The following is a 12925-nucleotide window of genomic DNA, read 5'->3' as shown; positions in this document are numbered from 1 at the left end:
GCAAAGGCTGGATTTACAGTGAAAGATGGCAGACCCCTGACGCTGTGACTTCAGCTGGGACAATCACTCCATATACAGTCAGTGGCTCTGATAGGTAAAGTTTCACTTCTGAAACCTATACAAAAATAAGTAAAACCTCGTACCTTTTCATTTTTATGAAAATAAAGGTGAAACAAACCTCACGAAAATAAAGGTGATATATATGTAGTACTTGGTGCAGTGAAGCAATGTATAGTGATCAGTAAGAAAATTCTGTTGAAGAAACAGCAGTGCAGGCAGAAGGATGAGAACAAAGGATAGTATTGATATGTGGAAATGCATAGGTAACACTTCATGTCCTTTCAACTTTTACATGTTTATTTTCATACTCTTGTATAATCATGGATAGACAGAATCACATAACTCATCTCCTTGGTATGGAGGGTTGATACTGATAACCTTTTAATACTTTGCAAATCTGCAGGTTTTGGTACAAAACAGTGCTCAGGAGACGTGTGGATAAAAAAAAAAATTAATGTAAGATGCCCCATATATATTGTCAAGATCTTGGTATTTATTTGTTGCAAGAAAGAATATGAGTAAGAGGAGAGATAAAAGTATACAATCGTATCAGCTACATAGAAAAAATATCTATGAGAAGATCAGAAAAAGAGAAATATATTTGGCCTTTTAAATGACTCAAGAAAGTAGGGCATTCGGAAGATTCAAATTCATGAAAGGAAACATTTTACTGTCAGTCCACAATTAAAATACAAAACTTACAGCAGCTAGGACTGGGCTCTAATTAATTGTGAATTGAACGTTTCCTAGTTGCTGCCTTATCAAAATGCTACTTTGGATTTCAGATTCACCCTTTCTCTTCCATCTTTATGCCTACTTCATAACTGCTGAGGCAACATCGAAGGGTCTGCTTGCATGTTTAAACCAACATTACATTTTTTGTAAGTAATTGGGAAAGAAAATGGTACTGTAGCTGGTTAACAGAACTTTTGGATTGAGAAATTTGACTGGCACTGCAATGACTTACAAAATTCAACTTCAAAAAATGCCATTATGCAACTGAAGAATGTTTGTTTATCCACATATTTCTTGAATTGTTTGTTGTAAGAGTCAGAAAAAATTGCCTGTTTTTCTCTTTTGCAATTTTTACTATCAAATTCAGCAATTCCCCAATTGTCCCATCTAAAGATCATGATGATGAAAATATTACCATTCAAAAGGAGTGACATTCAAAAAGTGTGAGCAAGAATGGTCACACTAAAAGGTGTGGCAGGAGTAAGGTCTGACAAGGTGGCTGAGGTCTTTTAAAAGTGACAATCCATTCTGAAAAGCCAGACTCCATAAAGCTAGTGTCTCCTCCACCTGATGATCTCACTTCTGCCTCCCCATCCTTCATGTCATACACACAATTTAAATTCTGTGTTTAAGTTGTGTACATATTTCTTTGGTCTCTGCACGTATCCTGCCTTGATTCTGTTAGTTCTCATAGGAAATACTGCTTCACTATCTATCAAATCACTACTTATTATGCCTTTGGGAATAAGATAGAGCAGGATATGGCCGTAATTAGATTATATATTAGAAAATACATGTTTCAAAACCTTTTTTTCGTACATGCATCTCTGCTGGGAGGGATAGGGACCTATCCCTATTTGCATAGGAGAAATTCATAACAGTCTTTTCAAACCTAGAGTTAATTTACACAGGTTTGGTTTGTATTGTGCTGCTCTCTGAGCTGGTCAGTAGAATAAAGAACAAGGGCGGCTCTTCAAGCTTGTTTGAAATTGGAAATTTTACCTACAGTTTATAATATAGCAGTATATAATGTCAGAGCCTATTTACAAACATATCACTTCTACATTCATAACTGTTTCAGAGATTATCTTGAGCAGGTTGCACTTTCAGTTGAAATCAAGTAGAGCTGTAATTAAAGATATCTTCATTATTGGCATAATAGCCAGGGTACCATGAATACAGGAAAACATAAATTATGCTATTGCTTCTGTACCTGACCTGAATCTGTTTATGGTTACTCTGCTTTACTCTCCCCACTACCCAGGATTCAAGAGGGCTCATTCGCTTGGATGCAGTCCATGGAGTATCCTTGTAGTTAATTTTGACCTGGAAGTAATGTGTCCACATTCATTCAGTGCTGCACCTGAGCCAAGTCCTCCTGTCAGTTGGAACACTGGACTGTGCAGGACTTAGTACCCAGTCAGTTTGGACCTGGCTGCAGAAGCATCCTCAGGATGCCTCTAAATACAAACTTATTCTTTAGGCAGCAGAGCTATATTTAGGCATCACCTCATCTGAGCAAACTGAGCTTACTGTACCATCCTCAATCTATATTAAATCAATTCAGGCATCTTTGCTTCTGTGGTTTAGTTTTCCTGCTCAATCAATAATCTGCCTTTGATTAATGGAGTTGACTGTGAAGTCAAGAGCAAAAGCTGGCATCTAAAAATGAACTGCAAATTTTAATGAATTGTGATAGGGAGTTAAGACATATCTCTAGTGAATGCGTCAAGAGAGGATAAGTCAATTCTAGGTGTGGAGTCAATGTAGACAGGTTAAAACATGTTAAACATTGTGTGATTGCTGTCATTGATGTGTGAAGTGCTGTCACTGGTAGAGTTTTGCATGGTGATGTGTGTATTGCATCAATCTAAATAGTCCTACTGTACCAGAGGATACAAATACTCTCAACAATATTGTTTCTGCAGTATTGTAGAGATCCCCAGTGTCCTAAGGGATAATTCCCAAGAGTTAGCTGTTGACTGTCTGAAGAGCATAAAGTAAATGAGGCTGATTAAGCTTAGTGACTGTTACTTACTCATCCATTACTGCTTTCCCTTCTAAGTAGCTACCCCCTTGCTAGTCAGGGGCAGATCATCTGTAGGGGATCACGAAATGTGTATGCTACCCCTGCATTTGAGTCAAGAGGACTTGGAGACTAATTTACATTGTGTCATCAGTAATAATGTAGAGAATATACGAAGCAGCTTCCATTGTGTTTGGTGCTGTGATAATGGTATTGAATCTGCTTTGGTGAAATTACCAGGCTCAGTGAGAAAGTCAAGGCTTTCTTGCAAGCAGCACCCTTGCCTTCCCTGGATAACTGGCTGTGCCATGGGAAAAAAATCCAGCTTCCCATCATATTTCTCTCTCCTGTGTGTGATACTGAGGTACACAAGTTTTTTGAGCTTCTTTGTCTACAATATGTAAAAAAGGAAATAAAAGTGATGAAACTGTAAGTCAAATAAATGTGGTGATGGTGGGAATTGATTCCTTGCTAACCTTCGGAGAGAATGTTCATGCTCAGCCCCACCTGACTGTACTTATGGCAGCTCTGTATCTGTGCTCAGCATTGAGATTTCCTCTGCAGTTTCACAACTACAGTGTTGGGTGAGAGGCAGCACTAGCAGCAGGTGAAAGTAATAGAGCAGTTTGTGGCTGTTATTAGCAGATAACCTGATTGTAGGTGTGTTTTGCTTTTAAATGGCAGTTAATGAAAAACATGTTTAGAAAATGGCAAACATATTTTATTAATAACAAATCTAATTTAAACTTTTTTGGGGATGATTACTTCTTCATGCTACACCTGTATACAGGTGAGCCACTTTTTGCTGAATCACTGAATGGTGTGCTTCCCAGCAGCGGTGTTCAGGGATTTCTCATCTGACAAGTGGGAAACCACTGGTAGTGTCCAAGGAGAAAGGCTGTCCTACAGCAAGCTAACCTTTGAAACTGGGACATGTGGCACAGCATGATCTAGTGATCAGAATGGGTGACTGGCAGTGAAGCCTTAGGAAATCTGTATCCTGCTCTGCTCATAGTTCCTTGTATGAGGTAGAGTAATTAATCTGTCTGCCTTGTGCTCCATTATTCACTTATGTAAAATGGGGATGTAATTATGCATTTACTTTATAAGGCTGTTGTGAAATTTAAAGAATTAGGATTAATCTTGCAGTATGACAAGGATTCCTTGCTCTCCCAGCTTAACTCCCATGTTTGATCCCCATTAAATTATGCAGAATTGTGAATGTGGGTCACTGCAAAACTATTTCTACCAGTTTGTGTAGAAAAGTTCCCTTCTGATGGGAAACTGTTAATATTTATTCTTACCTGAAAAGTGGTTCTTTTAAGGTATAACTTGCTGATTTTTTAAATGTAGAACTGCCAGTTACAGCATCTTCGGTTGCTTTATTTCATATTTGCAAAGCTCAGGCTTTGCATCAGCATGATTCTGTGGAGTATGTGTTCTCTGTCCTAGTGCTCTGCCTTCCCACCTCTTTTCACTCCAGCTTCTCTAATCCAGAAGTTCCTGCCCTGGTGTGTAAGTGCAGTTGTGATTGTGCTGTGATCTGGTTGACAAAATGGCTGAACAAATAGGTTGTATCAGCACAACAGAAAAAAAAAAAAAGGTGCATTGTGATATGAGGACAGGAGCTTGGTGGTGGAGGGGAAATTCCATAAAATGGCATGGCTGCAGAAACAAAAAAGAACTCATTTGTGTGTGGGACTGTCCCAAGGAAAGATAAATGTGTACAATCAGCCGAAGTATTGTACAAGTGTGCTAGTTTTTCATTGATTCATGGATTAGGGTGCAGACATCAGAGTTAGAACATGCACGCTGGATACATACATCCATTTAATTATGGATTATTTTTAGTAATTAAAAAGAACAACCACATTTGGAGATAACCTGGTACGTTTGTGGACAGCTGGTCTTGACTCTTCTATTGATCTGTGTGTAGTTTCATACTTCTTTGTGGCTGTACCCTGGCTCCATCAGAGTCATTTGCTAAAGTGAACACAAAATTGTTTGCATTGTAAGTAAAATGTTAAGGTTTAGGAGAAGCTTGAGAAAGATCTAATTAAGCAAAGACTGGAACAGCACTGAAATAATTTAAATGTAACTGATAAATGATGAAAGGGATTGCAAGCAGAACATATTCAGTAAGTGCTAATAAGCATGAGTTTCTTGGAGAAGGATCTAGTGATCTTCACAAACAGTTGATTAAAATGTCTCTGTAGTTCAGAAAGAAACATGGATCCTGATGTGCCCTGTCAGAGGAAAAGAAAATAAGACTGAATGCAATGATAGTTATCTATATAATCCAGTAGTAGTTCTAGTGCCTTGTGGCCAGTAATTTGTGCAGAACAGCAGTGATTCCCAGCTTCTTGCTTCTCTGCCTCACCCACATCTTGCCATATGAATTGAAGCAGCCAGTCTAACCATGCTTATTTTCCCTTCTGTGCAAATTGGCATCTTATAATTCCTGTTTTTAGAGAAAATGTGGTTTTATATGTTCTGCTGTCCAAATTTGAAAGATACTAATATTCATAAAAGGTCTTTCACTAATTTTGTAATCCTCACTTTCAAGAAAACGAATAGCATAGGGAATGTGTGTGTTAAATATATTTTTTGATGTTTTATACAGATTGCCTTTTTGAACAGATTATAACTGAGCATCTGATGTTTGCTGCCTAAATAATGTGGGAACATTCAAAGGGTGCTTATTGCACATAGCATATTTGCATTGTGTAGTGGCAGATGATAATTTTTAGATAACTTTTGGAAATACTAGATTAATAAAATGTCTTTTTAAGTGAGAGATCACTACTGCCAGTCTTTTTGTTAACAGTATTATGTTCAGTTTCCTCTATGACTAAACCAAGTGTTACTGTGTGTCTCACATCTTCCTTTCTTGAGAAGCAGCCAGGCGTAGGAGTAGACACACTTAGGAAACCCCCCCCACATAAGTTCTGTGACTCCCTGTAGACCACCCCTGTTAAGCGCCCAAGCCTAAAAAGATAAAATGCTCTTTAGTAAAGTTGCATCAGGCAAAGGACCATGCAGAACAAAATTATTTTGTGAAAGCAAAAATAATTTCTGAAAGCAGAAATAGTTCCTGTCTTCTGTGTTTTAGTTGTGCAAGTAAAGGTTAATTTCTGTGGTAAGTAGAGGAGGGACAGCGTGCTATTACGCAAGCAGGAGTTTCTAAATTTTTAAATGGTGATTCCCATTAATTTTATCACAAGTTAAGCCTGTTTTGAGTTTTTACATTGCAAAACTGTAGCTAATTTATACCAATCTCTCTTTTTTTTTCTCAGAAGCACTTCATACTAGAGAACCTCATATGCTAATAGTATGTAGTAGAAGAAAGTCCATATGACTAACAGGTACAAAGTGCCACTAGTTATTAACCTTCAGAAAGAAAGACTTAAGGGAGCTGGATCCAAGCCAGTCAAGTTTTTTATAAACTTGGGAATAGCCCCAGTTGACCAATCCGTATCTGGAAATCCAGCTGCCTTTGTGTTGAACCATAAGCGTAATTAAAAAGTATTTCCTGTTTTTTATTGGGAGTAAACTCCAGCAGTTCAAATACTGGCAATTCTTTATTGTCTTGCAGTACCACTAGTGCAGCTATGTTCCTGGGATTCTTTTTGACTCATAGTCTGCTTTTAGGACTTTTTTCTTCTTTTGTACCATCAGGATGCTCTTGCTGTCAAGTTTTTTATTTTATACTTTGTGGAATCAGTTTCTGAAGTGTTCTTTGAAAAACATTTTAACTTTTTTTTTTTTTCACATGACTTTCTGCTAACCTTCCCTTAATGTAGTAAAACATGAGGCAAGAAGAGAAAATATGTTCATCTGAAATTTGTAAGGGGTCGCTTAAGTTACTCCTAATTGATTTTTCTTGACTTCTCTACATGAAAATGTGTGTGGATGCAGTAGATACATTCCTAACTTTTATTAAGTTTAATGAACTCAGCTTAAACTTAATTCTCCTTTGGTATTTCTATCCACTATTTGCAGGACTTGGCCAATGCATAAGAACCGGAAAATAAAAGTGACTGTAAACAAGCAAAATTGATGAGTCAGTTTTTACTGCCTACATGAGACATTCCAAAAAGAAATGTCAATATTGAAAACCTGAATTTCAGTTTCTCAATTTTTAATAATGTCATAATTTAATAATCAAATAAATTATGTGACATTAGAAGAGAAGATAAGTTATTACATAACATAGTTACTTTGAAAGCCTTCCAGTAACATAAAATTGGTGGCTTCCGTTTGTATCTTTCAATTCTGTGTTCCAGTAAGAATTCTGAAACGTATCTCCAAAGATTCAGGGCATGCACCAGAGAGAATGCTGGTTTTATTTTTACCTGCCATTTTATAGGCAGAAATTATGGCATTTGGCCTTTTCCTGCTCACGTTATGTCCTGTTTATTTTAATCAGGGAAAGGCAGATTCTATGCATGCATAGCCAATGTCCAGCATGATCTCCTGGAAGCAGGAAGTCGGTTCCAACAGGTACTGTTAGGCTCTTGTGCTTTGCATTAGCACCAAGCCCCTGTGTCTCCATGAAGACAGAGCCTTCAGTCCCTCAGAGTCAGTGCTGGTACAGCAGCTTATAGGTCAAAAGTTAAAATTAATGTCGAAAATCTTCTGGCCTCCTCTCTCAGATCCTTAGATCCAGATTAATGGCACACTTAATTTGATCCACCTGCAGGTCCTTTGCTGAGACAGGCAGTCCCATCCTTCCTGTCCTCAACATCTCCAGCGATGTGTTCCCATCAGTCATCGCCTTTGACTCAGGTCTATCAGTTGTGTAGCTGCAAGCTCAACCCTGCAAAAAAAGTGTCTTTTGTTGGATCAGTGAGCTCGTGGGTAGTTGTGGTATTAGATCTGATGCAACAGAAGTAGTGGGAACATGCAGCTCAAAAGAGGATTGAGTGGGACCACCCCTTTCCACTGGTGCTTGCAGGTAGATCAAACTAAATGTAAAATGGTACCCAAGAGTTAGAAGAACAATTCTTTCTAGTCCCTGAAACAAAAGATAATTATATCAAATAATGATAAGGATCACAAATAGGAGGAAAGAAGGGGAAAGAGCAAGAGAAGGAGAAAGGCAGTTAGAGGCATTGCAGGGACAAGAGATAACAGGGAAGAGGGAAGTAGCTAGAAAAGCAGGAAGAGGGATTAGAGAAGAATCAGGAGATTGTACATTGACAAATAATGGCAGCAAATGCAGGTAAAAATTAGGAAGCACCTTTCCCTGGTGGTTGAACATATTGTCCTCAGCCTTTAAATGTGTTGGATGCTTCAGTCTCAAGAAAGAGTTCTCTCTTTCTGGGCAGAATTGAAATGCCATTGCTTTGTGAGGAGTCCACAGTAATAACCTGGATGCTGAAAGCCAGAACCTTTGCCCTCCATGATCTCTGTCTGGGTGAAGAAGGGAGGGAAAGCCATAAGCACCTGTCCTGAGAAGCATTTATTGCTGAACAGGCACAGCCCTAAGAGGCTGGTGAAAAGTCCCTCTGAAGAGAAGCTGGTGCAGCAGTGAATTTGCCACCTCAGGATGTTGGTTCATAAGTGGGAGGCTACTCTGGATGTGGCTTTCATAAACCCTCAATCCTGAGGTCACAGATTTCCTTTTACTGGTGCTTGCTTCTTTCCCACAGGGCAGCCCAGATCGCATGTAGTTCTCTAATTTCGACAATAGGTGGGGCAGGTAAAGCAGTATGGTTTAGGACTCGGTCTTCCTCTAATACCAACAGATGCTGAATAATTTCCAAAAGTAGGTATTACTTAAATCCCAATGTGATTCAGTTCCCTCAGCTGACTCTGAATTTCTGAAATGTTCATACAACTCTTCCTGAGTTCATTCATGTCATTCAAGCTGAAAGAGCTGGGAAAAGTTTATAATAGCAATGTATTTTCTGTGTGTTTGAGAGCAGCTTCCTACAATGAATTGGTTTAGGGTGGTTTTTTTCTTTGACATTAGGGAATTAAATTAGTTATCTACTTAATTTGCATTGCAGTTAAGAACTATGGGAAATGAGGGTATGCTAGAAGGTCCACTAGTTGAGACACACATGTGAAAGTGTTTCCTGTCAGTCTCTTTTTACAGCTGAGAAAATCTTTGATTTTGCTTTGTTTTCTGCAGCTATTTGATGCTGTCAACTGCCTGGCAAAAGACAATGCCCGGCTGCTTGTGCTGGGCCGCAAACACATGCTGATTAACTCTTCAAATTGGAAAAGAGAGATTATGAAGGAGATGCAGAATAAGGCAGATTTCTTCTTTGCTGAAAATATGTAAGTTTAAGAAAATGGCTAAATGTAATGGAGATCAACACCTGATTCATGTGCATTTTAAATCAGTATGAACAGCTGTAGTTTTTAGTACCATTAGTAGTATCTCCAGCTCTGTGTGTGAAACACATATCTTGCTATACTTGCTTCAAAAAACTAATACATAATAAAAGTTACGTTATGAAGAATTTCATCACTTAGAATCACGTTGACATCTGTGTGGTTTATTAGGATTTATGACTGTTAAAACCACTGCCAAGACCACAGTGGTCTGAACTTACAGAATACCTGATAGCATCAGTGTACAGTCGTGGTCTGCTGTGTTACCCTTGCATGGGGGAAGATGAAGTTCATGCCTGGCCAATGTTGCTTGGTAACCCAGGAGTGTGGAGAGTCTGGAGCACTGACTTGCTTGCTGCTCCTGGAGGAGAATATTTCTGTAAGTGGAAATAGACCCTCTGCCTCTCAAATTTAAGAAGCACGACCCCCTTGCTCTTGCCCAGTCAAGCCAATTCTTGTCTCAAAACGAGGTACTTGCCTCTGCCTCAATGTTGTTTCTCCTTGCCCTGCTTTCCTCATATAATGAGTCTCAAGTTTTCCTTAGCTTCCAGCTCCCCCAAAGTCTCCATCTGAGTTGGCTACTGTTGATCCTTCACCTGTCTCTGCCATTTGTTCTGTGATTCCAGCTCCCAGAACTTCTGACCAAGTTCCTTATCCCAACAGCCAGTCCAAGTTTCTTCTTGTCTGGCTCCTTGTTTCAGATCTGTTCTCCTTCATCCCCTCTCTCTTCTCTTTGCTGTTGAATCACATCGCTTTCTTTCCTGCTATTTGAGCACCAGTAAAGGGGACTCTTAACCACAGGCTGGAAATACTAATCTTGTGTCTTGTCACTTACTATTACAGTAATCCACAGCACTCAAAAAGTGGTTTCAAGCAGAGTTCTGCTCAGCTGCTCCAGGTATAGGGTATCTCATGCCCACTATAAATGTATTTTGAGAGATTTTTGCCTAAAATTGTTTCCGTTTAATAGCAGCTAATGTTGAATGTATTTTCAAATAATCATAGTACCTTTTAAAGTGTATTTACCCATGTAAAGACAAAGATTCACAGATCTGTCCTGTTGCCTACATTACACTTTATTATCAGTTGTGATGATAGTTTGTATTCCAACAAAGTTTTGAGGGTACCCTTATGAGTTTTAGCAGTTCTGTTCCACATGGCACTGTTACGTGATAAAAGATTATATTGTTGTATTATCAAATTGTGATAGGAGGGAAGAATGCTCTGTGTAGTACGTTTGGTGCTCAGTGGTAAGCATTTCTTTATTTTACCATGGAACTAGAGTAGTAATGGGAATTTTCAGTGTTGCTGATGAATAGGTCTCAGATCAGCATTTGATTCATTTCCTGCAACCGCTTATGGCCTCATGAATGACGTCTGTCTTTTCCATTTGTTTTGTTAAGCTCTGAAGATGATGCCTTCTTGTTATATGCCACTCTTCAATCAGGCAAACATTGCAAGTTTGTTACTAGAGACTTCCTCCGGGATCACAAGGCTTGTCTTTCCAACAGTCTGACGCGTCATCTATTCCGTAAGTGGCAGCGTGGACACCAAATAGTGTTTTCCCCTTCTGTAAAAGGAAAGCATATAAAATTTTTGGTAAGTTTTCTGCTGCAGTCAGAAAGTACACAGAGCATATTCATTAAAGATACACAATTTCAAACTCTGGAAGCAAAAAGATTCTTAGAGTCTTAAGAAGTGGATTTGTACCAATGGGCTCAAAATGCCCATGCTTACTGAAAATTCACTGTATTCACAAAGCATGCCACAAACATGAAAACTGTCAGAAAGACAAGAAATGCTGCCTAAATGTTTAAAATGTAAATGTAAATGCAAATTTATGTTTGTGCATACAAATCTTTCCATTGCTGTAAAACATAAGAGCCAATATTTTTTCATTTATTTTAAACTTTGAAATACCCTATTATCCTCTGTAGCACTATTATAAAATACCATGCTTCTAATTGTACAATACAGTTTCTTTCATTTTATTTTAAGGAAGCAGGAAAATAGAGGTATTTCAGTATTCACTGTAATATTACCCTAAAGTATGTATAAAGTTTCATGAAGGAAAGCCCAGAACAGTCAGGTCACGTTTGTAGTCAGTATTCAGCTGCAGAAATTACAGTCTTCCAAGCATAGTATCATCTTATAGCAGAATACTGTACTGTTACTGTCTAGGAGACATGTATCCTTGTGAGCCATGAACAGTACCTTAACAGGAGTGCAGCTGTTTTAAGATTTTTCTAGGGAAAAATTCATCACATGACATTCTATATCATGCAGTTTTTTGTTATCTGGTCTGTGTGCATTGTTATCGCCTACTAAAAGGAATACTGCATCTATGCAGATAATTTTCTTGCTGCTCTGGTTAAAACTGTAAAATAATATTCATTACAGATCGTACAGATACAGGCTTATAAGAATGACAGCTTTTCATTCAGTTGCCATATATACGTTTCTTTTTATGGAACCAAGTACTGAATGTAGGGTTCCCTGAGTAACACAGCTTTAGCTACACCTTGTTTCTTTCTTTTGTACGAAAGGGCTAGTAATTTTCACATTTTAATTCCCAAACAAGTGATTTAGATGATTGACATTCCCAGTCGTAGCTGTGTTCTAGGTTATTCTGGAAGCTGTCGCGGAAAAGTAGACTTCCAAGACTATACATACAGGGTGATAGTATGTTCTGAGAACAATAACTGCCAACCAGTAATGTTTCTTTTGTATTTGTGTTATATATGTTGAGTTAGTATACCTGTAACATAATAGACCAGAAAAATAGTTTATTGTATTTGTTCAACTAGATGCTCTTGAAAGTGTTAGTGATAAACCCTTTTCTTGCATCCTCCTCAGAACAGAACAAGTCTGTTCTGTAAAGACGGACGCTGGAAGAACAAACACAAGATGTCATTAGTGTCATTAAATCCTATCAGTTCAAGCCTATAAACTCCACATCCTGAGTTAATTCCCATGTGATGTCATTTAACTGAACAGAAAACAATCATTTTGCTATTTCTAGAAATTGAATGCATTATATTCAAATCATTATTATCTGGTGGAGATGGAAGATAGAATTTTAACCATTTGTGATGACTCCTAGACCACAAAATACTAAAAGATGTAGTTTTTCCTCCAGTACTAAAATCTAGAATTTGTTTGGTGTAAGGAAATAAATGAGAGTTGTTAAAGAGATGAATCTATGGAGATTTCTAAGGTAAGTCTTGGAAGTTATAACTATCTGTAAGTGGTATTTTAGTAATATATTGTGTGAAGTCTAAAAAAAATGTTTTTATCTGTCTTTATCCAACAGCCTGCTTTCCGTTATGACTGTGTGGTACAGACTACAGGTGATACATGGCATATCCCTTATAAAGACACTTTTGAGGAAAAAGATTCCTATCGAGTACCAAGAAAATGGCTTTGCATTCAACAGAAATGATGAAAAATGTAATTGCACAAGCTGAAGCTGCCTTTTTTTTTTTTTTAATCACTGTTGCTGACTAGGAGAACTCAGCAGTACAATTATGGGATTAATGTGTGAGACCTATAACTAAGGAAAATTCAGTTAACTGCGTTTTGTCAAAATCATTCCTGGAGTAAATCTGTTAACATCAATGGTGGTCCAGCAGGGATGAATTAGGTCCATTATTTCCATCTTTGCAGGCAATTTCTGTAGCCTCTCAATGTGATTTGAATTAAAACTTGCTTTTCCCTCTTGGAATTTCAGGTTGTGGTTTTTTAGTCTTTTTTTTTTTT

General features: G+C 38.0%; 1 protein-coding gene across 4 annotated transcripts in view; it reads left to right on the top strand.

The window, feature by feature from the left end:
- PRORP (protein only RNase P catalytic subunit) overlaps positions 1-12895 on the top strand; it is a 53814-nt gene extending 40919 nt beyond the window's left edge. For 3 of the 4 annotated variants that reach the window (XM_049825474.1, XM_049825475.1, XM_049825473.1), the window contains exons 6-8: positions 8961-9109; positions 10570-10765; positions 12480-12895. In XM_049825474.1, coding sequence (XP_049681431.1) covers positions 8961-9109; positions 10570-10765; positions 12480-12608 — 474 coding nt within the window. In that variant the 3' untranslated portion in view covers positions 12609-12895. The remainder of the gene's footprint in view (positions 1-8960; positions 9110-10569; positions 10766-12479) is intronic. The other variant, XM_049825476.1, reaches the window with a different exon arrangement.
- The last annotated feature ends 30 nt before the right edge of the window (positions 12896-12925 follow it).

The sequence above is a fragment of the Accipiter gentilis genome, chromosome 22 (genome assembly GCF_929443795.1).
Source record: "Accipiter gentilis chromosome 22, bAccGen1.1, whole genome shotgun sequence".
NCBI classification, from domain to species: domain Eukaryota; kingdom Metazoa; phylum Chordata; class Aves; order Accipitriformes; family Accipitridae; genus Astur; species Astur gentilis.
Note: the sequence above shows the minus strand (reverse complement) of the source record. Positions and strands in the feature narration are given on the sequence as shown.